This window comes from Microtus oregoni, unplaced genomic scaffold, assembly GCF_018167655.1.
Source record: "Microtus oregoni isolate MIOR12 unplaced genomic scaffold, Mior012 000104F_ref0000108, whole genome shotgun sequence".
Lineage (NCBI taxonomy): Eukaryota > Metazoa > Chordata > Mammalia > Rodentia > Cricetidae > Microtus > Microtus oregoni.
Genome location: NW_024544718.1, coordinates 2,559,831 through 2,586,625, shown reverse-complemented (window position 1 = coordinate 2,586,625; position 26,795 = coordinate 2,559,831). Strand labels below are relative to the sequence as shown.

The window sequence follows — 26,795 nt, the reverse complement described above, 5'->3', positions numbered from 1 at the left end:
TGTGCCCTGGGCCTTCATCGCTTCCTTTCCATTCGAGGTACAAGACCCCACGACTCAACTCTCTAAGTCAATCAAAAGACCAAGAATGAGACTTCCCAAGACCATAAGAACATCCCCCAGGTCTGGCCCTGCCTCCTTGGGTTGGCTTCTTGCTGGGCACTCTTGGTTCAGTACTCACAGATGGCAAGGTAGCTCAAGGGCCACTGCAGAAGGCTCAAACTCTGTAAGTAATCAGATTTCTTGGAGCAAGGCATTATGCCCAGGTGCCTGAGGGAGGTAAGGGTGCCAGAGCCTGTTCCAATGAAGGGTGCCACCAGCCTCTGCAAGCTCACCTAATAGTGACTGATGAGGCTATGAAGAGCTGACACTTGCCCTCTCCCCTCTTTTCCAGAACTCCCTCCTCCCACCCACTGAGGAGGCCTGTTCAGTAACCCTGGGGACTGCCCTCGCAGGTCTAGCCCTGCCCATTGCCCTTTGACTCTTTTCTGTGACTATGGGGACATCAGGATGAAGAAAGGAGAGCAGAACTGTCATCCAGCCTAAGTGACAGATACCCAGAAAGGGGGCAACTCTCTCACAGGCCACTCAGGCCACAGGAGGCGTACATTGCAGGAATTAGCTGGTGGGAGGAATATTCTGGGGGTTCTAGGGTGAGGGACACCTGGAGTTGGATCGCTGTTGCCCTCAAGCAACCCGACGCTAGGCTGCACAGTCTCACACTTTCCCTGCAGGTGCACACCAGTAGAGACTGGAGCACATGTTCGTCTTTGTATTTATTGCTAACTCTTGTGTGAACCCAAGCACCAGAAAAACAAACAAACAAACAAAAAACCCAACTATTAACATTTTGACATGCTCGTTTCATCTGTCTGCTTGTCTGGGAGGAATATTTGACAGCCACCATGTGACATCATGCCATGTTGTCACTAAGGCCTTCTTTATGTAGATATAAAACCGCAGATGACTTCTTCGGCAGTGCCACTACCCCGTCATCCTTAACAAATGTACCGATTTCCTAACACTATCTGATGTTCAATACACAAGCAAGTGTCTTTCTAGTTAGCTCTAAACAAGATTCCCTGGTTATATTGGGCTATTGTGCTGCTCTCACTCTCTCTCGGTAAAGTAAAACCAGAGACAAAATCACTTAAATAAACATATGGCTTAATGAATTATTATCTGATAACACCAGGCAGCCACCATTAGGTAAAGACGTAGAACTTTTCCATTTGGCCCAGCCCCTCTCCATGTGGCCCATTCCCACCCCAATCCTCTTTCTCCTCTCCAAGCAACCATTATCCAGAAAGCTGGAGTCATCCTCTTCATGATTTTCTATGGGCCACCTGTCCAGATGTGATTTAAGTTCTAAATTTTAAAATTGCAGTTTTCTTCTTTTTAGCCTTCTATTCTGGAGTAACTAGACTTATAATGGTGTTACAGAACAGTACAGAGAGCCCCCTCCACCCTCCACCCAGCTCGCCCTCTCTGTTGTTGAGTGTGCTGTGGAATCAGGGACTGTTGTTAAAATGAAGAAATCCACACGGAGAATCTTTGTTACTGTACTCTAGGTTTTACTTGAATTGTGACTGCTTTTTCACTGGTGTCCATCTTCTGTTCCAGGATCCCATTAAGATTCCACATTCCCCCTAATCAGGGTCTCCTTTTATTTACACTCTCCTGGTCTCCCCTGGCCTTTCTTGATGTTGACACGCTTGAAGAGGTCAAGTCCATTTTGTTTTATATCACCCTGACTGGCTTAGAAGTCTCTATGTAAGCCAGGCTGGCCACAGAAACCCCACCGCTTCCTGAATGTTGGCGTTAGAAGTGTAAGCCTCAAGTCTGTTTATTTTAAAACTGTGGGGCCGGGCGGTGGTGGTGCACGCCTTTAATCCCAGCACTCAGCAGGCAGAGGCAGGTGGATGTCTGTGAGTCATCCTGGTCTACAAGGGCTAGTTTCAGGACAGGTTCCAAAGCTACAGAGAAACCCTGTCTCAAAAAAAAAAAAACTGTGTGTGTGTGTGTGTGTGTGTGTGTGTGTGTGTGTGTGTGTGTTTTGCTGGGTACTGAACCCAGGACTTTGAGAATGCTGGTCACATGCTCAATGACTGAACTACATACCTAGTAGTGTGACTATTCTCAATGTCTGGCAAATTCTAGGCCATGGATGTCAAGTGCGCAATCTTGAGTGTTTCATTTTTGATTTCTGTGACCGGATGATCACTTATGTGTAATGAGATTGCTGGAATCCTATGGAGGCGTTTGTTTTGGGGACTTCGATGGGGAACTATAAGACGCACAGTAATAGAGAAAACAAAGGACCTATTTCCAAAGGGGAGAGGAGAGAATGCAAGAGAGGAAGGCAGGTGCCAACTGACCTTTGAGGCAGTTTGATGTTAAGGAAAGTTACATGTGCTTCAGTTCCCCTTATCCCAGAGTGCCCTCCTCCACCTCCAAGCCTAGAAACTAGCCTGGCTCCAGGGCAAGTGGTAGGTATTGCTGAGCAGCTGCTCTGCTGAGGTCCTGATGTCAGCTGGGATTCAGGCTGAAGCCTCGTCCTTGGCACTCTGCTCTCCAGAAGAGAATGTCCTACATCGTCGCCTCCTGCCCACACTCTTCTCATCCTTGTAGATTATTTTCTCCAGGAAGCCAGCCTCCTAGCTTAGCATTTTTTTATTGAATTTTTCTCTGCTCCCTTCCCTGCTTCTCCCCTCCCCTTCGACCCTCCCCCAAGGTCCCCATGCTCCCAATTTACTTAGGAGATCTTGCCTTTTTCTACTTCCCATTAGCTTGACTTTTTAATAATGTGTGAAGTCTCAGTATTCATTTCTATTTCCTCCCGTCCCCCCAGAAAAAAAAATAGAAGGCAAATTGTTTAGAAGACAAACTACAGAAAGTTTATTGGTATATATGTTACATTTAGTACCAGATCCCACCCCTGGCATTAGTATTTTTGTATATAAAACTTCATGGACCTCCATGTGACAATAAGTGTGTTTTTGAATATCAATTGAATAACACATGACACACTGAGCCTGCTATGTGCATAGATTATGACTGCATTTGTATCTGTTTGAAACAATATATGTGCAAGATACTATTTGTTCATTTTAGACAATGCTCTGTAATAATGAAGCTACTCCCTCATGCGTCAGCAGCTTGCTGCCTACAGGCTGTGAACAATGGCTTCTTGCTTCTTTTTAAATAAAAGTTTATGGGGGCTGAAGAGATGGCTCAGTGATTCAGAGCACTGACTACTCTTCCAGAGGATCTGGATTTGATTGCCATCATCCACATGGCTACTCACAACCATCTGCAACTCTAGTTCCAGGGGATCCGGCGCTCTGCCTTCATGGTTCACACATGGCTAACAGATACACTTGCAGGGTACCTATACACATGAAAATAAAATGACTAAAATTTTATTTCCTTTTTTCTGATTATGGAAAGAATCCGTGTAAATCGGTCAATTTTCAGAGTACTCAGGAAAGTATACAAATAACCTCACCTTTCACAAGTAGTTACTATTAATTGTAAACATACTGGCCTTCGTTTTTCTTGAGTATTTTTTCCTATATAAATGCGGTCATCAATATAAAATTACTGTTCAGTTTGGATTCATGAGTCCAACACATCAAGATGTGTATCTGAGCTCTCACTTAAGTGACTTAAGTGCTTAGCGCTTCCATTTCATCATCTGTCAAGATTAAATATTGACCCATATCACAGGATTGTCATTTGTATATAATAGCGCATGCAGAGTCCTTGGCTCAGTGCTTTGCTCATGTATATGTTCATATTAAAGGTGAAACAATAATCAAAAAGTTCAATGTTAGTTTTTAAAATAATCAGCTAACTAAAATACATCTCCCATATTCCATTTTGTAAGCCGTTTTGTATGAAATGGTATACCGTGACATTATTTCATGTTACTATAGCTCCATACATGACATTTCCTTGTATGGCTACACCATAATTCATTTCTCAAACCTTTATTGTGTGTGAACCACTACTTTTCTTAATTAATAATTAATCAGCTAATTAATTTTGAGACAAGGATTCACATGTGGCCCTGGTTGTCCTGGAACGTGTAATATAGACCAGCTTGGCCTCTAATTTACAGAGATTTGTCTGCTTCTGCCTTCTGCGTGTGTGACAAAAGAATTGAGCCACCAAACCTGGTTTATTTATTTAGTTTTGCTTCATTTTAAAAAATTCTCTTGTGTTTGTGTGTGTGTGTGTGTCTGGGGGGGCACGTGAGCATGAATATATGTGCCTAAGGAGTCCAGAGGAAGGTATGGGATCCACCGGAGTTGGAGTTAGAGGTAGTCGTGTGTGAGCTGCTTGATTTGGGTGTGGGAACTGAACTTAGGTCCTCTGGAAAAAGATGTATGAGCTCTTAACCGCTGAGCTATTCCCTCCAGCTCCTTCTGCTTCATTTTAGACAAGACTCACAAATGGCCCAGGCTGGCCTTGAACTCATCCTGATCCTGTAGCCTCCACTCCTGATAGCTGAAATAATAGGTGTGGGCTACAATGCTCACTCAGAAGCTCTAACTTTTAGATAAGTACTTTCCAAACTCAAGTCAGATTTTTAGGTAAGTGAAAGGTTACTTGCTGGCCAGCACACCTCCTTTATTGTGTTAAATGTCCTCTCCCCCAGTGAATTTTAGGAGTTCAGGCACGGTGCAGAAGTCAGGCGCTTTTCTAGAATGTCTTTGACGTGAAGATATGGCACAGGCATAGGAACCAGAGAGCTAGGCTGCATCGCCTTGCAAGAACTCTGGGCTTGAGGAGAGACAATGACCCTCTTCTGCAAACAGGTAGGCAAGTAGGTTTGTTGCCCCCCACCATACCTATCTACCAATCCTACTAGACATGATAGTGTTACTTTTTAGATTCATCTGAAAATAATTAAATTGAAGCCAGGTCCAGTGGGATGTGAACCCTGGAAAAATAGGATTTTTTTAAGCAGCGGATCATTGAGGTCAGTCTGTACTTAGAATAAACTTGAGTAAGAGATCTGTGTTTCATATTATTTTCTTTCCCCTTTGAGAAGAAAGAAAATGATTCTAGTTTCACCTGAACTAAAACGGTGAGAGTGTTTTGCAGTTTCCATAGTCAGAATATCTGGGACATCCAGGGACTTTTTTGGCTGCCCTGAATTATATTAAAGGAAATGCAACAATAACCAAAAGAGATTAGAGAACCTGAGGCTATGGGGACCTGGTTGTTAGTAAGAACACTAAATCTTTGTCTTCATTGTCGTTTTTAGTAATGTGACATCATTGAATTGTATTAATTAGAATCTGTTGTTGATGGCATACTCTCAGCTCTCCTTAATTTGGGGATTTATGAGACAAGGGTTTTCATGTAGCCTAGGTTGGCCTCAAACTTGTTATGTAGATGAGGCTGGCCTGAACTCTCATCCTCCTGCCTATACCTTCCAAGTGATGGTATCAGAGGGTGTGCAACCACACTTAGCTTTTGATGTCATACATTCTTTTATCAATTTATGGGTCTTCCCTTCCCTTTCCTCCCTTCTCTCCCTCCCTCCTCCCTCCCTCCTTCCTTCCTTCCTTCCTTCCTTCCTTCCATCTTTACTGACGCATGTTATTCCTCCACATTACACTGCCTGTCTCTGTTACCCACAGATTCCATCAGGACACATTTGTTCACTAGGAACAGTTCCTGGGAGGACTTTCTTCCTTGAGAACTACACATGGAAAGTGTCACTTGCCCCCGAATTGCAACCTAGCAGCTCCTTGGCTGGTATTGTCTTAGCTTCTTCCTCTGAAAGCTGAAGGGTTCTTTCTGGTGCTCTAGGTTTGGAGGTAGAATCTTACTTGTTTTGTTTTCAATCCTCAGCGTCTACAGATTGATCAGAGCAGTTTCAAATGTGCAAGTGAGTTCTGTCAAAATAGCATGTGGGCAGAACCCAGTGAAATTAGGTCATAGAGGAGGCTGGACAGGTGTTACCATTCTCCTGAGTCAATGTCTAGTCATATGGAGATCTAGATAGTAAAAAAAACAATAGGTTGAAGCTGCAAGGTCAGCAGTAAGAGGTCAGCAGTGGGGGAAGGCTAAGAATAAAGCAAACGCCGATGTCATTCCCCAAAGTGACAAAGTCAGTAGAAACTACGCCGGTCCAAGTAAAGGTTACTAGAGCTCAGAAGGGCAAATTAACCTTCTCACTCTCTACCCATCTGATGGGAGACAATCAGACTGAGATTTTACCATTTCCCTACCCACCTTGGCATGCTGGCTAGTCTGCCATGTGGTGTCACTGGCCAACCTCAGCTTGTTTCCAGTGTTTCTCTGTCTATCTCAGGCAATCTGCATACTCCTCTAAGCTTTTAGGTTGAATTCATTTTGTGTGCTGTGTGGGAAGTAGCCAAGCTGGAGGTGGGAAGGGCTGCGGATTTGCTCATTGCAGCAAGGCAGCTGCAACAGTGAAAACTGCGGGTTGCAAAGAATGAGCTTGTCATCCTGAATGTGGCCCAGTAACTGACAGCTGGGAAACTTACCTCAATCCTGTCTAAGGCCATTAGACTGGAAGGGCCTAAGAGTCACTCAGCTTAAAGGGGAAGCTTATTGGCTACAGGCTCTCTGGTGCCTATGCACCTTCAAGGGGCTCCTTGGAGACATTGCCTGTGACCACTGGGTAGGTAACAACATTGCTCAATGCTGTATCAAGGATTTGAAGAATGACGTGGTTACCTACCCACAATGGATGTTTCTGGAAGAGCTTAGGTTTTTCAGCCTTTTCAGAATTGGTTCTAGAGAGACAACAAGCCATAAACAATGATAAAACACACACACACACACACACACACACACACACACACACACACATACACACACATCTAATGGGGTGGGAGAAGCTAGCTGATATGTTCAGATTCTTCCAAGGCTTCACCTGTACATTATAAGATACAGTATACCTTCCATTGTCACTGTAGCTGCTGGGAGGGAATGGCTCTCTGTCACTGTAGGGTACTGGGAAATGATATCATCTTTTATTGTACTTGGCTTGTTCTAAAAATCTAAAGTTTGGGTATGGGTTTGAGTACAGCTAATGGGAGGGAGAGAAACTTTATCATGCCCCAGGACTATGTTTTGTTTACATGCAGGAATCAGGAAAACATAGGAGTCTGGGTCTACTGGCTAGGCCAGAGGTGGAAAACACAGATGTCTTTAGGGACCAGAGGTACTAGAAATGGAGGAACAAGCTGAGAGTCCTAAGGAACGATCATGTGATGACCCAGACAGATGCTGCTAAAGCCTTCCGACTTTTTTTTTTATTATTTTAAGCAATCGAATACATACAAGAAAATTAAAAGAATAATCTAAGGATATGTTATTCTCATATCACCAACTACCTAAATTCAGTACTGCTAATATTGTGTCTATTTATTTTGCCTCTTTATAGGTACACATGGGGTGTTTGCACATATGTACAGGTTTATACATATCTTATCTTTTAGAAGCATTTCTAGTTTTAAAAATGGTGACCATGCATTTTAAACAAAACAAAACTTCAGATTTGCCCCCAGGATTTGTGGATAATGAGGGATGGCTGGGAGAGAAGCGCAGACATACCCGGACAAGTCCTGGTAGTTCAGTCCACACTAAGGATCTGACATGGAACAAAATGTTAGCAGAAGCTAACATGGCTCTTCAGTCACCTCCCATCCTTCTTATTTCTAGAAATAGTATATGATCCTTCCCAAATCTGCTCATGTTTTTCTCTCTCTTTTATTTTGTGCTTTTATGAAATGTATCATACATATAAAGAGTTGGAAGAAAAATAAGCGAGCATATATGTCCCCACCACCCAGAATGAATGTTACTGGATTGGGGATAGGTGTCTCAGAGATAGCATGTGTGCCTTGTATGTGCAAGGCTCTTGGTTCGATTCCAGTGCTGTAAAACAAATCCAAAAGAAAGTGATAGAACTAGGAACTTCCAATGCCTTTCCTATGCTCATCCGATTCCCCTGTCCCCCTGCACCACGAGCAACCACTCTAGTGATGTTTGCCTGTTATTCTAGATTTGTAATTTTTATCCCGCATGCATGCAAGCCTCCTAAACAAAAGCCCTTATTTAAGTTTGCCTTCATTTGCTATAGACACCCCTCAACTCATGACTGTTTTACATGCTGACAAACTCACTCTAACTAAAACATAAGTCAAAATGAATTTTAAAGCCCTGAGCTGCCGAGCATTGTAGCCTAGTAACGCAACACGCTGTAGACTATTTGTTCTTTCCCTTCTTGATTGAGTGGCTCACTGGGAGCAGTGAGTCACTGCCATTATTAAGTATCCTAAAAGAGAATCACTGACCTGGGAAAAGATTTAAAATTCAAAAACTAGTTTTTAGTCAATGTGCGTCATTTTGTACTGTCAAAGTTGACAGGCTGAAAGGCAAATTACCATTGACTCAGTGTGTTAGTCATCTGTCTGTCACTGGGTCAGAATGCCCAGTGACAGAGATGGAAGCTTTATTTTTGCTCATGGTTTCGGCTGTTTTAATTAATGCTCATTTTGGGGCCCTTTGGTATAGTGGGAGAATGTAACAGAGGAGGCAGACAGGAAGGGGACAGATTCCCAATATCCCTTTCAATGACACACTTCAAATGATCTAACTGTATTCTAACAGGCTCCACCTCCTAAAGGGCCTACCATCTCCCAATATTGCTAAACTGAGGATCAAACTTTTAAGAACACATAGGCTGACTGGGAACTGGTGGCATATGCTTTTAATCCCAGAACTCAGGAGGCAGAGGTAGAGGCAGGCGGATGGCTGTGAGTTTGAGGTCAGACTGGTCTACAAGAGGCAGTTCCAGGACAGCTAGGGTTGAAAAACAGCAGGTTAATGTCTGTAAAAGTTGGTCTGAGTGCTTTTCAATCTGCAAATGGACCAGAGCTCAGCTTCCTGCTTCCTCTGAAAGTGCCCCCACCTTATTTAAAGTCAGAACTGAACTTCCACACTCACCCCCAAACCCTCATTCTTGATGCCTCATATTTTCTCCAGCTCAGACCTGTTGGAAAGAAGTATGAGTCCAAGGACTTACGTGCAAGATATTGTATATCTCATTCATCGTCCACCAAATATCCGGGTATTTACTATGTGTAATCTGTGCTGTGTTTCATAGTACTCTAAGTGCTGTGGTTGCAGAAGGGACATAGAGAAAACTCTGTGTCCTTACGGAGCTTACATTCTAGGGAGGGAAGACACTAACAAACACACAGCATGCTATGTACAATGCAGTAGAGTAACGCCAAGTGCTACTGTGAACTGTGAGGGAGATCAATCAGACTGACCAGGATGGAGAGCGAGCTGTGGTTTTAGAAAAGCTGATGGGGGAAGACATGTGGAATATAGAGGTAGTGGTTTCCCTGGCAGGGAAGATAGCAGCTACTAAGGCCCTGAGTGAAGAGCACGCACAGCTTGCACATGGAGCAGCGAGTGGGCCAGCGTGGTTGGAGTGGAATGAGCAACACTAAACAGTAAGGAAGCTAAGTGACAGAGCAGGTGATTCACTTAGCCAAGGCCAGTGAAGAGGGAAGTTATCTTGAGTCATCAGTGAATGTACACGGAGCTGAAGTAAAGCCCAAGGCTGGGTTTTGTTCATTTCCAGAGACTGTTGTTAATGAGATAAAAGCTGCATTTCCCAGCCTCTGAAACCTCCCCTCTGTTGTTTCTCTACTGAAATACCTTTCAAGCACAGAACCAGCTTGGATTTGAAGCCAGCCACTGGGCTGGGGAGGAGGTTTAGTGGATAGACTTCTTGCTGTGCAAGCATGAGGGCCTGTGTTCAGATCCCCAGAATCCATGGAAGAGGCTGGGAGCAGCAGTGTGTCCCTCTGATCCCATAGTATGGGAAAGTAGAGACAGGATGAAACTGGGACTTGCTGGTCAGGTCAGGCAGTCTAGCTAGTCTCTGAACTCCAGGCTCAGTGAGACATGTTGTCTGTTTTAAAAATTGTTTTTATTGACCTATATATTTTTCTCCACTCCCCTCCTTTCGTCTCCCCTTCCCTTCTACCCTCTCCCATGGTCCCCATGCTCCCAATTTACTGAGGAGATCTTGCCTTTTTCTAATTCCCATGTAGATTAGATCCATGTATGTCTCTCTTAGGGTCCTCTTTGTTGTCTATGTTCTCTGGGATTGTGGATTGTGGGCTGTTTTTTCTTTGCTTTATGTCTAAAAGCCACTTATGAGTGTGTACATAAGATGTGTTGTCTTTAAAAACAAGGTGAAGCCAGGCAGAGTAGCACAGGCCTTTAATACCAGCACTCGGGAGGGAGGCAGAGATGGTTAGGGCCTCTGAATTGGAGGCTTAGCCTGGTCTATAGAGCAAGTTCCAGGACAGCCAGGGCTACACAGAGAAACTCAGTCTTAAAACAAAGCAAAACAAAACCTCCAGTAAATAAAGAAATATGGCGGAGAATGAAAAATTTCAGCAAATTGCCTGGCCTAGGGCATCTCAGAAAGGACACTGGAATTGGTCACTGAGGAGCAAGGAGTCTATCAGCAAAGTTATTAATACTACGACTAAAGAGACAACAGCATGGTGGGGTTCCCAGGAGGGCACAGGCACACACATTAAACCCAACAGCAGCATGATGGGGTTGCCAGGAGAGTACAGGCCCAAACATTAGACCCAACAGCAGCATGGTGGGGTTCCCAGGACAGTACAGGCCCAAACATTAGATCCAACAGCAGCATGGTGGGGTTCCCAGGAGAGTAAAGGCCCAAACATTAGACCCAACAGCAGCATGGTGGGGTTCCCAGGAGAGTAAAGGCTCAAACATTAGACCCAACAGCAGCATGGTAGGGTTCCCAGTAGAGTAAAGGCCCTCAGAATTAGAGACAACAGCATGGTGGGGGTCTCTGAAGAGAGAAATCAAAACCTATGTGGCAGAAATGGGTTCTTCTTGAGAATGGGGGAGGTTATACAGCAGAGGCTGAGGACAGGTTCTCTGACTCCCAGGTGGGAGGCAGGGAAGGGTGTGGTGATTAGGGTGTGGCACTAATACCATTTTAATGTAAACTCACTTCTCAGGTGACAGATTCTGCTCCAGGAAATTGGTAAGCCAGAGACTCACGGGCAGTATCTCAATAGGGTGGCTGTCAACACCTGTGAAAGAGAGAGCTGCCAGGAGTATCTGAGACTTAGCAGCAGCTGGATTCTACCATCACACTCTTAAACAGAGAGCAATACAGCAAGATACTGCCTGATGTTGACCACTGGCCTCCACATAGGCCTGTAGACCTATGCTTTATACACACACACACACACACACACACACACACACACACACGAAAGGAAGCCACTCATTTTGACTCCTTTAGTTGCAGTGATAAGTGCACATTTGAACGAGCATATTGGTACTAGACTGATTTATGTAAGTTAGAATGTAGGCTGAGCGCATGTCACAGCTTCTTTAAATAAGACGGCGATGAATTTGGTCTCTGATAGCTCAACTCTAGGGCTGGACCATCTCATGTTATGGTCTCATTTTACCGGCATGGCCTAAACTGGCTGAATCAGAACGCTCTAGACCAAGTAGTTTCCCTGTTTAGTATTGTTTCTTTAAATTCCATTTTCTACAAGCAGTTAGAGGAAGGCTTGTAAACCCTGAGTCGGGTTTCGCCATGTCCCTGCTCAAAGCCTCTCCGGGGATGAGGGTTATTTCTGGATGATGATGTGGAGAATGTCCCAGGACAGGTTTTTTTTTCTGTTTTCATTCTTGAGACAAGGTCTCATTATGTAGCCCAGATTTCACTGGAACTTGTGATCCTCCTGTCTCAGCTTCTTGAGTGCTGCTGGGATTTAGGTGTGTATCATATGCTCAGCACTCTTGGACATGTTTAAGTAAAAAAGAAAAGTAGGGTACAAAATTGCATACAAAGCTTACATTTTGTACAAGGAGAGGTAAATTGGAATATGTACATATTCACATAACATGAGAAATGCATGCATATATATTAGAATTTGTATATACAAACATTTGTATATAAACAAATTCATACACATACATTCACACATAATAAAAATTCTTTTGGTTGCTAAAAAAAATTTAGAAGGAAGAAAACACTAAATTAGCCAATGCAGTTAGCTGTGGGGAGTGAGTGGAAGGGAACTAGGTAGTGGGCTGTTGTTGGAAAGGAAACTTTTCTGAATATATTGTATCATATCAGCTAATAAATGTGGGAAGAATGACAGAAGTAGAAAAAAAACATTATTGTTCAATTTCTGAAGAAACAAAAGTGTCAGGCAACGAATGGTCATCATCAGTGACTGCTAACATCATGAGGTGAAAGGTTTCTTTAGAATGTCACAATGAAAAGTTTCAGTGTGGCAGGGTGGCTCACACTTGTAATCCCAGCACTCGGGAGACTGAGGTGGGAACATGGGGAGTTTGAGGTTATCCTTGGCTTCATAGCAAGTTTCAATCTAGTCCAGGATACAGGAGACCTAGAAGAAGAAGAAGAAGAAGAAGAAGAAGAAGAAGAAGAAGAAGAAGAAGAAGAGGAAGAGGAAGAGGAAGAGGAAGAGGAAGAGGAAGAGGAGGAAGAGGAGGAAGAGGAGGAAGAAGAGGAAGAAGAGGAAGAAGAGGAAGAAGAGGAAGAAGAGGAAGAAGAAGAGAAAGAAAGACACCGTTAGCATCTGCACTGCCGATAAAACCTTAGAGTATCTGAAGAGATAGCTCTGTGCCTCCTTGGTTGAACCTGAATCTACATCCCTTCAGGCTGACATCTATTTTACAGGAATAAGGAAAATAAATAAGTTAACATACATCATAAGGAGGCAAACAGACAAATCAGGAATATAGGATTTGCCTCTATAGGGCAATGCTGTAGTTTTTTGTTTTAAGAAATCACTGATATGAGCAAAGTAGGGTGAAAAGAAAAGGAACAACACCATACAAATAGTTTATAGGTCACCGTAAGCTAACTGGGAAAAATGGCTTGAAGGCAGCTGTAAGAACTCAGCTAAGCACAGAGTATTATATGGGGAACTGGTTGATTTGGTTAGGTGTGATAATAGCTTTATTTTATATAAGAAAATAGGCTTTAATGTATTGGTTTTATTTTTAGATGTGATATACAGAAGGATAGACTAGCTAGAACAAGTAGTAACAGTAAAATTTGGCTAACTGCAAAATCCAGGTGACACGATTAAGGAGATTTATCATCCTATCCTCCATACTTTGATATATGTTAAAAAAGTATTAATTAACTTCCAGTCTTTATTTAGATAAGAAACCATATCTAAAGTTACCCCTGGGTCTAGGAGGTCCTACTTGATCAAGCCACCATTTATTTCAGATCTTCTGATATCTTCTTCCCCTATTTAGTCTGTTCCAGTTACTGTCTGTCTGTTCCCTGACAGTTTCATGGCAAGTATACTGACTTTCCTGAGTGTTTTGATCCCTCTGCCTGGACTATCCTTCCCCTGGAGTAAGCAGGACTGGGCCCTCTCATTCAGATCTCTGCTCAAGTAATACATTACTGGGGGCCTCTCTTGCTGCTATAGTTAAAATATAATTCCCTGCTACCTACTGATCGTTAATTAAACTTTCTTCAATTTTCTTCCTGGCAGTACCTTATAGGAACATGACAGTGCTGCTTTCTTGTCTGCATGTCCAGTTATTTTATTTCAGCTGCCAGCCCAGCATCCCGACCAGTGCCTGCCACCTAGTAGGAATTCTCTAATTCTATATTAGAAGAGTGTATGACATCTTGAGGACATGGAGGGCCACATCACGATGACACGCCTGCTAACGTGCTAATCCTCTAGGAACACGATGTGCCGGCCTGACCTCTATATGTCATATGGTATGGGTGATCTTGGGGATAAAGATAAGGCATCTAGCAGACTCTGCTTGTCTTCAGGGAGGATTTGTTTGTACAGATGCTTTGAGGCTATTGCCTGGCTGACCTCCAGGCAGCCTGGTTTGTAAAGGGGGTGGAGTTCTCCTCTAGCTATCCGTCCAACTGCTGCTTCCTGACTCACCCAATTCCTGTCCCAGGCCATTCCTAAGCTCTATTTTCTTCTAGTTGCTATGGGAAACAAGAAAGCTGGTGGTTGAGACAAACTCTACCAGATCTGGGTGAGTCCATACTACAGGCCCTAAATCCTTTTTTTTTTCTTCCTTACACAGTACATCCGAAGATTGCGGTGCGGAGATGCTTTGAATAGTTTTCTCCACGGCAGTCTGGGGTCAGGGGACTGGTAGTAAGTTTGAAGGCCTCTTCTAACAGGGAATTCTGCCCCCCCCCCATCTGTTTTCTCTGTATACTCTCTCCATCGCCCAGCTTGATCCTTCCATGTCCTGCAGTCACGGGACAGAATTCAACTTGGGCCTTTGGCATCCTAGGCACACCTATTGAGAGATAGCTGGGCAGAAATTTCATTCAACTATCTTGAGCTCCTCACATTCTAAAGGACATTAGATAATACTGTGATGCATGCTTGGGTGCTTGGGTAATAGTGTTGTCTCATTGAAATTTGGAACAAGGATGTCACAATTTCCTGGTAAGTATTGTCAAGGGCATTCTTTATTATCCCCCAAAGCTTCCAAGTGTGTTTCAGATATTCTTAATGTTACACTTTGATTTTTCAGAAGCGAACATGACAAGTGGCAACTTGCTTTTGCAAAAGACATTAAAGAACCTCAGAGTAATAAAGTGTATATCTCATAAAGATAGCACTCTAAGATATATTATATGGCTGTTAAAGAAAATCTTATTAGGCAGCGGCGGAGATAGCACAGTTGGTAAAGTGCTTGGCAAACAAACATGAGACACTGAGTTCGATCCCCAGCATGCACCCATGTAAAAAGACAGGCAGCCAGGGTCTGTAAAGTCAGGGCTGTGAAGGTGAGGTAGGACGTTATCTGGAGCTGCCCGCCAGCCAGCCTCGCTGAATTGCTAAAAATTCCAGGCCTTGGTTTGTATTTCTCAGCACTGTGAATTCGTGGTAGCATTAGATAACAAAATGTTCAGTTTGATCTCACTGATACTCGGTTGCAAATAACAAGCATCTTCTTGGCTGAGTTCTAGTAACCTTGCTGTAATGACAGTGATCTCTGCTGGGCTCTGTGCACATCCTTCCTCAGTTTTGCTGCTCTACCCAACAAGTTTGCCCGTAGCTGGCACACTAGATGAGATACCTTCCTTTGATAGCGCACTCTGCTTGTTTTTATGTGCTCAAAGAGAAACAATGCTTTTGCCAAAAACAGTTACTTGGCTCATTATCTACTATTTGAGTCCAAAAATCAAAGCAGTGCGTTTCAGTTTTGTCACAACTTTTGTTGATGCTTTAAACTGCTTGGACATTTCTCAAACCCTGGAAAACTGAAAAGCTGTTCAACTGGAAGGAAACTGACCAAAAATAACTGAAGAACAGTGTAAAGGGGATCAGATTTCATGGCCTCTCCCATTGCAGACTTTTAGTGGCTTCCTCTTCAGTAACTTAGAATAGGCGCTGGAGACGGGTCAGGTGTTATCAGCACATACTGGTCTCACAGTAGACCTGAGTTTTGTTCCCAGCACATGCTCAGTCAGCTCACAACTGCTTGTAACTCCAGCTCCAGGGGATCTGATATCTCTGGGCTCTTCAGGCACCACCCCCATACACATACACACATACCCTCACATACACCAGCATAATTAAAATAAGAAAATAAATCTTTAAGAAATACTTAGACTACCATCCCAAGCACTTGCCCAGACCTGAGAAAGTTGACACCTGCTTTCCCTCTCCCTAAACCAGTCTTCTTCCTCCAGTTCACCTGGCCCTCAGCTTGTGAACAGTTGACGTCATCAGTATAAACAGGACTTTGGACATTACTGTGAGGATTTTAATTGTGAGAAAAAGGGCTTGCCTATAAATGTAATTCTGTTGCTTTCTTACTTTTTATTCTATTCTCCCCCCCCCCACATTCTTTGGCCACAATTAGAAAAACGTGTAAGTAACTGTGTTGACATTCTGTGCGTGTGTGTGCGCGTGTGGATGTGTAAGTGTGGGTGTGCACATTTGTGTGCACATATGTGGAGGCCAGATCTGGTGCAGGCCTGGTGCTGGTAACCATAGCTGCTGTCATTTCATGAGTACAAGGGCCACGTTGTGTTCAGAAGACAGTGTTTCCCAACATTCCCTTCTGTCCTCTTTCACGGGTTTTTCACCCTCTCCTTCATGGTGTTCCCTGAGCCTTGGGGATAGGGGTGATGCATTTAGTCTGGGACTAAATGCTCACCAGTCTCTTCCTGAGCACCATGTGTCTTTTTACATTAACTGTTGCCTGTGACAAAATGAAACTCTTCTGAAGACCAGGAATGGAGCAGTACTAAAATATGTGGCTATAAATGTAATTATTTACGAGGCAGCTTGACAACATCTTCGTTTTGCAAACTAACAGTAGTTAATTCTTCCCTAAGGTCTGTGAGCTATGGTACCAGGCATGCAGTTGGATTCAAATTGAATCAGAGCTATGCACGCCACTATTGTGACAGCGGGTGTATCTTGACTGGCAGGTCAGTATTGTTAGAACATGCAGGGTCCAGCACTGGGTAAGAACATTCATGATTTTGCCCCCCAGTGGCCTACATAGCATCTTTCAGCATTGTTAAAGCTAGCCAGCAGAAAGGAACTTTCCATGTTAGTTCTAGGTTGAATCTTTTCTTTGTCCTGAAACCAAACTGTTTGATGTTTTCAGCAATAGTTTTTTTTTTCTTCTGAGACAGTGTTTCTCTGTGTCTAAAACTCTCTCTGAAGACCAGGCTGCTGGCCTCAAACTCACAGAGATCCGCCTGCCTCTTCCTCCCGAGTGCTGGGATTAAAGGCATGCGCCATCATCGTCTGAGTCCAGCGATAGGTTCTTATCATCTGGCTGCTTTGGGCAGGCTTTCTCGCCAACTGCTCATAGGGAAGTGTTTCATGCATGGTGCTGGGATTTTTGCTTAATAAGCCATGGTTTCTGGTAGAAGCATTATCCACCTATCTAGGGTACCTTCATTCAAACTCTTTTAACTGGGTCATGATTTTTTTATTTTGTGGAAGTTTACGTTTTAAAAAGTCTGAGCAATCCATGACTATGAGGTTCAGGTCCAGACATTTCAACATCAGAGATCATGTTTCAGGCAAGGGGCTATTGATCCTAAAAACCATTCAGCTTCCTCACAAGCAAAATTCTGTAATAAAGAACCGAGAGGCCACTTAATGGCCCTTGTCTGCAATATCTAATGCTTAAGCTTCTGATAGTGTGCTTCTGAGTGTGCCAAGAGCAGTTGTCTTTTAAATTAATTATATATATATATGTATATAAATTAGCTTACTAACTTATAGGTTTCTATAGACTTTTCATACATTGTAGCATGAGGGCCTGCTTGTTGGTTTCTATCCTGCCCAGTTCCCACAGCCATTAGGTCCCCCCCAAAAAATCACACAGTCTGCATTAAGTATAAACTGATTGGCCCATTAGCTCAGGCTTCTTATTAGCTCTTGTAGCTTATATTAACCCATTATTCTTATCTATGTTAGCCACATGGCTCAGTACCTTTTTTTGTGGGGTAGGTCACATCTTGATTCTTCGATGGTCTGGGCAGGACTGGGCTTCCTCCTTCCTAACATTCTCCTGTTCTCATCGCCCCGCCTCTACTGTCTGGTTAACCTGCCTATATTTCCTGCATGGCCAATCAGCATTTATTCAAAACATGATTGACAGAATACAAACAATTCTCCAGCACCAATACATCCTTAGTTTTGGTTAACTCTCCCAACTCCTCCTCTCAAGTGTGGGTTGCCCTTCACATCCCGTCTCATTTCCACTTAAATCTTTATGTCCCTGGCATCCACGTCTCCTTTCTTCTCTCTCTGTTTCTCATTCCTATCTCTGCTTAAACCTTTCTAGATGTCTTGGAAGTGTGTCTTAATTCTAGCAATTCTAATAATTTAATTATTATTATTTATTTTTATTTATTCTATTTTTATTATGTAAGAGTGTTTTGTATGTGTGTATGTAAGGTCTCTGGGGCTGGAGAGATGGTTCAGCGGTTAAGAGCACTGCCTGCTCTTCCAAAGGTGCTGAGTTCAATTCCCAGCAACCACATGGTGGCTCACAACCATGTGTAATGAGACCTGGTGCCCTCTTGAGAGAGATATCTGGTCAGTTGTCCTCATCAACTAGGACCATAAACCCAATATGGACAAGTTCAACAGAACCGCCATATACGGGCTGCCCATGCATGTTTCAGCAAGAAAAAAACAATGTAAGGGAAGTATATGCATGTAGATTCTGGGGAGGCCAGAAGAGGCGATCAAGTTCCCTGGAATTGCAGTTGCAGAGAGTTGTGAGCTTCTATGTGAATGCTGGAAATTGAACCCAGGTCTTCTATAGGAGCAGCATGGACTGGGACTGAATGAGCATGTGATCAAACTGGATCCTCTGAATGTGGCTGACAATTGGGGCAGACTGAGAAGCCAATGATAATGGCACTGGGATTTGTCTCTACTGCATGTACTGGCTTTTTGGGATCCTAGTCCTTTTGGATGCTCACCTTCCTAAGCCTGGATGGAAGGGGGAGGGCCTTGGACTTCCCACAGGGCAGGGCACCCTGCCCTCTCTTAGGACTGGAGGGGGAGAGGGGAGAGGGAGTGAGGGAACGGGAGGGAAATGGGAGGAGGGGAGGAAGTGGAAATTTTGATTCCTATTATTTATAAAGTAATAAAAAGTCTACTAAAAATTAAAATCCAAGCCATCTCTTTAGCCCACATTAATTAAGTATTTTAATTATTATTTTAGCATATAATAAAATACTGGGGCTGGAGAGATGGCTCACTGGTCAAGAGCATATGTTATTCTTTCAAAGTACCCAAGTTCAGTTCCCAGTACCCATGTTGGGTGGTACACAACCACCTGTAAATTCAGCTCCAGGTCTCCAGTGATCCTATTACCTCTTCTGATTTCTGTGGGTACCAGCACTAACATGACATACACCCCCCCACACATGCACAAATACGTTTGAAATATATTAGAGAGGCCTTTAATCTCTGTAATCTCAACTGCTCAGAGGCTAAGGCAAGAGAATCACAAATTCGAGGCCTACCTGGATTACAGAATGAGTTCCAGGCCAGCATGGGTAACTTTGTGAAATCTTGTCTCAAAATCAATAGTAAAAAGAGGGCTGGGGCTCAATGGCAGGGCACTCGCTTGGCTTGTGGGAGGACTTAAGTTAAATCTCCAGTATAAAAAAGTGGGCAGTTTTCCTTTGTTGGCTACTCTATCAACATAGAAATGTTTTCCATATTTCAATAATTGGATAAGACTTTACTAGTGATGCAGAATTCTATATGGAACTTATTTTTATCAGTGTATATTAAGTGTACAAAATAATGGGTTTAATTGTGGCATCTTCATATATATAATGTATGTATTTGAAGGGGATTCTTCTTCCTTCTTTTTTTCTGGAGGTGGGTGGGGTGAGGCTGGGTTTCTCTGTGTGGCCCTGGCTGTCCTGGAACTCACTCTGTGGATCAGGCTGGCCTTGAGCTTACAGAAATCTACTTGTCTCTGCCTCGCAAGTCTGGGAGTAAAGGTGTGTACCACCAGTACCGGGTTTTAAGGGGAATTCAATTTACTTTTACTTTGTTTGAGATGCTTGATGTTAATTTATAAGTTATATTGTTCTATGGTATCCTTTTTGGTATGTGTATTGTTTTTGATTCAGATCAGCTCCTACCATTAGTGAAAACATATGAAAGAGAAGCTATCTTGGTGGCCTTCTTTAGGGTAATTACATTGGTTCAATTATTTTGGGTGGTACTTTGTACATAATCAAAACTATACTGATTACTCATACTGTATACAACAATTAATGAAAGACAAAAATGGAATCAAGTATAGAGCATAAGTCATGAGATTTTTAAGGAAAAACATACTCCATAGAAAATTTTGGCAACCTAGAACTAAGTGAACTTCATAGACATGATGCCAAAAGCAGGTGTTTATAGAAGGCTGAAGAGTGACTCTTACAAATATGGCCATACCCTAGTTCTCTGAAATGGTGAACTAGCACCTTCCTTAAAGACAAAGAAGTAATTCACCTAAAAATCTGGAGATTATCCAGGATCTTTTGTGTCACGATTATGTGGGTTACCATGTGTGTTATCACCTGGGTTCATAGAACAGAAAGACAGAAAGATCAGAGTTAGAGGAGATTCGATGACAATGGGAGATGTGGGATGATGTTTCTGCTATAAGAAAGCTGAGAGATAGAGCCAGAGATCTATGTGGGACCCAGCCCAAGTCAGGAACCTCCCACGGAGCAGGCCCAAGTCAGGGACATCTGCGGGAACAGGCCTGAGCCAGTGACCTCAGCTGGAGCAGGCCCAAGGCAGCAACCTCAGAAAGAGCATCCCCAAGCAAGCAACCTCCATGGGATCAGGCCCCATTGATCCCCCGGGAACAACCTCCAGGAACACTTAATGACCTCTGGGGTAACTGGAACCAGGAACCTAACTGCACCACGAGGAATAACGATCTGAGCCTTGGATCCACTGGCACCTAGAAAGTTGATCACCAGAGACACAGCCTTAACTACGCCAATCAGAGGAAAATATGAAAGTAATGATTCAAGACTTGAAAACCAAAATAGAGACAATAAAGAAAACACAAAGTGAGGGAATTATAGAAACAGAAACTATGAGAAAATGACCAGGAACCATAATTGCAAGCATAAACAGCAGAATATAAGAGATGGAAGAGAGAATCTCAAGCGCTGAAGATACAATAGAGGAAATAGACTCATTGGTCAAAGAAAACATTGACTCTAATAAAAGCTTAACACAAAATATCCAGGAAATATGGGGCACCATGGAAAGACCAAACCTAAGGATAATAGGTATACAAGAAATACAATTCAAAAGCACAGAAAATATATTTAACAAAATTATAGAAAACTTTCTCAACCTAAAGAAAGATATGCATATCAAGATACAAGAGGCTAACAGAACACGAAATAGAGTAGTTCAAAAAGAATGTCCCCTTGCCAAATAATAATCAAAACACTAAACATACAGAATAAAGAAAGAATATTAAGAGCTGCTAAGGAAAAAGGCCAAGCAACATATAAAGGCAGACCTATCAGAATTACACCTGACTTCTTAACAGAAATAATGAAATCCAGAAGGTCCTGGTTGTAACATGAGGGCTGGCTTGTTGGGGTTTCTGTCACACCCGGTACCCCACAGCCAGCAAGTTCCAAAGAAAATCACACAGAAATCTCCATAAGATTATAAACTGATTGGCCCATTAGCTCAGGCTTCTTATTAGCTCTTGTAGCTAATATTAACCCATTATTCATATCTATGCTAGCCACATGGCTTAGTACCTTTCACAGCGGGGGCAGATCACCTGTTGCTTCTTCGGTGGTCTGGGCTGGACTGGCAAATGTTCTCATCGCCCCGCCTCTACTTCCTGTCTGGTTGACCCGCCTATACTTCCTGCCTGGCCAATCAGTGTTTATTTAAAACATGATTGACAGAATACAGACAATTCTGCACCACTCCCCCCCCTTTTTTTAAACAAAGGGAAATATTCATAGTCCCCATGTATTTTATCAGATCACCATGGCTTAAAATTAGAATTCAACAGTGACACTTATTTCAGAAAGCCCAGAAACATATGGATGGATCTATAAAACATCATATTAAGTGAGGTAACCCAGACCCAGAAAGACAAATGTATGTATTCACTCATAAGTGGCTTTTAGACATAAAGCAAAGAAAACCAGTTTACAATTTACAACTCCAGAAAACCTAGACAACAAAGAGGACCCTAAGAGAGTCATACATGGATATAAACTCCATGAGACATAGAAAAATACAAGATCTCCTGAGTAAATTGGGAGCATGGGGACCATGGGAGAGGGTACAAGGAGAGGGGAGAGGAAGGGAGGGGAATACAGAAAAATATATAGCTCAATAAAAACAATAAAAAAATGAAAAAAGCTAAGAGCTGAGAATCGTGAACAGCCATTAGAAAGGAGAGACAGGAGAATAGATTCTCCCTAGAGCACCCAGAAAGAATAAAGCAACATCTTATTTCTAACTCAATGATATCCTTTCTCAGGCTTCTGGCTTCCATGACTGGCAGATTAGTTTCTTTAAAAGTTGCCAAAGCCAGGCATGGTGGCCCATGCCTATAATCCCAGGAGGTGGATATTTGTGAATTTGGAGCCAGCCTAATTTGCATAGTGAGTTCCTAGACAGCCAGGGAGCACACAGTGAGACCCTGTTTCAAAAAATGGAGTAACCCTCCCTCATCTGCTCAAAGAGCAATCAGGGTTCCCTGACCTGTGGGCTTGATTGGGGGAGGGGGAGGGAAATGGGAAGCGGTTGCCGGGAGGAGGCAGAAATCCTTAATAAATAAATAAATTTAAAAAAATACATATGCAAGGTCATTTGCTGCAGTTTTTCTGCCTGAGACAGAAAGCAGCCACTTTAACTTTTCTTCCGATTAAAAAAAGATTTCTCTGTGAAAAAAAAAAATGGAGTAACCAAGTTGGTGGCAACTAGTATCAGCTTCAATAAGACACTCATACAATTCATGTAAGAGAAAAAAATTCGTAAGTGGGCTCCAACAAAAGTGACTTTTTTTTTTTGCAAAAGGCCCTGTTAAAATATTGAAAAGAGGGCTGGAGAGATTTTTCAGCTGTTAAGAGCACCAGCTGCTCTTTCAGAGACCCAGGTTCAATTTCCAGCACTCATAAGGTAGTTAACAACTATAACTCCAAGGCCTGACACCCTCATACATATATACATGCAGGCAAAACACCAATGCTCATAAAATAAAAATAAGTAAATTATTTTTAAAAATGTTGAAAAGAAGTTTGATGTCATAAAATAGATCTGTTATTCCAGCATGTGGAAGAGGGAGGCTGAGAAAAGGAAGATCGCAAGTTCAAAGTCAGCTTGAGATACATGAGCCCCAGGCCAGCTTGTGCTACACAGCAAGAACCTTTGTTCAAAAAGTTGAAAACAGCACACAGACTAGAAGAAAAAAGATCTACAAGCCATATGTCCAATGAGCAGTATTGAAGAACTAATCTATGGCCGAACGAAATGGCTCAGAGAATAAAAGTACTTGCTGTACAAGCCTGACGACTTGAGTTTGAGCATCAGAACCCAGGGTGAGTGGAACTGACTTCTACACCACATCACACTACATCACACACACACACACACACACACACACACACACACACTAAAAACAACACAATGTCTTTCAGTGAATAAATGGTTAAACAATTGTGCCACAACCAGGCTATGAAACAGTTACTGCTCAGTCAAAGGAAGGCTTTTTTGATACGTGATAACTTAGATCTTTAGGGCATTGCGCTTAGTGAAAAGAGCAGATCTCAGCAGATTGAACACTCTCTGATTCCACTTGCATACCATCCTTGGAATGACACAGCTTTAGAGATGGAGAAAGCAGGAGTAATGCCGGGCGACATTAGTAAAGGCAGTATTTTACTGAGTAACATGGGGCATTTCTCTGTGGTGATGAAACAGTTCTATAATATGATGAGCATAATGGCTATACTAATCTATGTGGAGAGCCAGTTGTGCACACAGAAGTGCTCACAGACATAAGCTATGCATGTGAATATGGGGAACATGGAATGAGGCCTATATTCAGTTAGCAATACTGTATCAAGTTAATTGCCTGTTTTGATACTGCATTACATTTCTATAAGATATCATCATTGCACGAAGCTGGATAAATGTTCAAGAGATTCTACTCCTGTGACTTCCGGTGAACTGACAAGTTGCTTTAAAATAAGACTCATTAACATTTTACCATGATTATTTTTCCTTTAAGACCCTTCTTATTTTTTGCCACTTATTGGGATTGAACCCAGGACCTCATGAAATTAGTCAAGCACTGTTCTATTGAGCTATATGAGCCAGTGGCAATACTTTTCCTTAAATATCCCCTTTTCTTTGAGACAGAATTCACACAACACAAAATTCACCATTTCATGGGAGACTAAGCCAGGAAGCTGATGGGTTCAGAACTATCCTAGACCACATAATAAAAGTCTTTCTCAATAAAGCTCAATATTTGTAATGGGAAGAAACAGACTTTAAAAAACTTTTTGAAAAAGAAAGAAAGAAAGAAAGAAAGGGGGAAAATAAACCACCTAAAACACCTAAACCAACCAATGAACCAACCAAATAAACAAAAAACCCAAATGTTTAAACTAATATTTCCCCATGGCTTGCTGGGCCTGCTTTCTGACAGTAGCCAGGACCACCAGCCCAGAAATGGCGACACCACAGTGAACTGGCCCTCCAGAACCAACCATCAATCAAGAAAATGCATCCCAGAGTTTTCCCCATGGGCCATTTTGGGCATTTCCTCAATTGAGATTCCCGCTTCTTAAATGACTCTAGCTTATATCAAGTCGAAGTAAAACCAACCCCAAAATATATAGAACTCAATGCTTAATTTTTTGAAGAATGTCAGTATTTTCCTAAAGTAGCGTCACCATTTTATATTTTCATAAGCAATGCCCAAGAATTCTGGTTTCCCAACATCCAACAGATAGTTGATGCTGTCATTTTTATAGTTTTAGCAGTGAAAGGGTTTCAAGGTGATACTGATTTGCGTTTCTAGGGATATACAGGCATGTTACCTACTCTCTAGGGCTGTGACTTATAGCATAGCTGTCCTCTATTTTACAGCTAATATCTGCTTACGAATGAGTACATATCAAACTTGTCTTTCAGGGTCTGTGTTACCTCACTCAGGATAATTTTTTTTCTAGTTCCATTCATTTGCCTTCAAATTTCCCGGTGTCATTGTTTTTAACAGCTGAGTACTACTCCATTGTGTAAATGTACTACATTTTCTTTATCCATTCTTCGGTTGAGGGGCATCTAGGTTGTTTCCAGCTTCTGGCTATTACAAATAATGCTGCAATAAACATAGTTGGGCAAGTGTCCTTGTATAACTGAGCATCCTATGGGTATATGCCCAAGTGTTATATAGCTGGGTCTCATGGTAGGTTGAATTTTGTCGAAGGATTTTTTTCAGCATCTGATGAGATGATCATATTTATTTTTCAGGTTGTTTATATGGTGGGTTACATTAACAGATTTTTGTATGTTGAACCATCCCTGCATCTCTTCAATATAGTGCTTGAAGTTCGAGGAATAGCAGTAAAACAACATAAGGGGATCAAGGGGATTCGTATTGGAAAGGAAGAAGTTAAACTTTCGTTATTTGCAGATGATATGGTAGTGTACATAAGCAACCCCCAAAACTCCACCAAAGAACTCCTACAGCTGATAAACACCTTTAGTAATGTGGCAGGATACAAGATCAACTCCAAGAAATCAGTTGCCTTCCTATACACTAAGGATAAGGAAGCAGAGAAGGAAATCAGAGAAGCATCACCTTTCACGATAGCCACAAATAGCATAAAATATCTTGGGGTAATTATGACCAAGGAAGTGAAAGATCTATTTGACAAGAACTTTAAGTCTTTGAAGAAAGAAATTGAAGAGGACACCAAAAAATGGAAGGATCTCCCTTGCTCTTGGATTGGGAGGATCAACATAGTAAAAATGGCCATTCTACCAAAAGCAATCTATAGATTCAATGCAATCCCATCAAAATGCCATCAAAATTCTTCACAGACCTTGATAAGACAATAATCAACTTTATATGGAAAAACAAAAACCCAGGATATCCAAAACAATCTTATACAATAAAGGATCGTCTGGAGGCATTACCATCCCTGACTTCAGACTCTATTACAGAGCTACAGTATTGAAAACAGCTTGGTATTGGCATAAAAACAGAGAAGTCGACCAATGGAATCGAATAGAAGACCTGACTTTAACCCACAAACCTATGAACACCTGATTTTCGATAAAGGAGCTAAAAGTATACAATGGAAAAAAGAGAGCATCTTCAACAAATGGTGCTGGCAAAACTGGATGTCAATCTGTAGAAGAATGAAAATAGATCCATATCTATCATCATGCACAAAACTCAAGTCCAAATGGATTAAAGACCTCAATATCAGTCAGAACACACTGAACCTGATAGAAGAGAAAGTGGGAAGTACTCTACAACACATGGGCACAGGAGACCACTTCCTATGTATAACCTCAGCAGCACAAACATTAAGGGCATCATTGAATAAATGGGACCTCCTGAGACTGAGAAGCTTTTGTAAAGCAAAGGACACTGTCACTAAGTCAAAAAGGCAACCCACTGACTGGGAGAAGATCTTCACCAACCCCACAACTGACAAAGGTCTGATCTCCAAAATATGTAAAGAACTCAAGAAACTAGACCGTAAAAGGCAAATCAACCCAATTATAAAATGGGGCACTGAGCTGAACAGAAAATTCTCAACAGAAGAAGTTCAAATGGCCAAAAGACACTTAAGGTCATGCTCAACTTCCTTAGCGATCAGGGAAATGCAAATTAAGACAACTTTAAGATACCATCTTACACCTGTCAGAATGGCTAAAATAAAAAACACCAAAGATAGCCTTTGCTGGAGAGGTTGTGGAGAAAGGGGTACACTCATCCATTGCTGGTGGGAATGCAAACTTGTGCAACCACTTTGGAAAGCAGTGTGGCGGTTTCTCAGGATATTTGGGATCAACCTACCCCTGGACCCAGCAATACCACTCTTGGCAATATACCCAAGAGAGGCCCTATCATACAACAAAATTATATGCTCAACTATGTTCATAGCA

General features: G+C 42.3%; 1 protein-coding gene across 2 annotated transcripts in view; it reads right to left on the bottom strand.

Moving 5' to 3' along the window:
* LOC121443321 (acyl-CoA wax alcohol acyltransferase 1-like) overlaps positions 1-26,795 on the bottom strand; it is a 53,654-nt gene that overhangs the window by 5,794 nt on the left and 21,065 nt on the right. The window contains exon 1 of one of the 2 annotated variants that reach the window (XM_041645040.1): positions 179-254. The exons of the other annotated variant lie outside the window; for it this stretch is intronic. Within the exon in view, the coding sequence (XP_041500974.1) occupies positions 179-254 (76 nt within the window). Of the gene's footprint in view, positions 1-178; positions 255-26,795 lie in introns of those variants that run through there. 2 annotated transcript variants of the gene reach the window in all.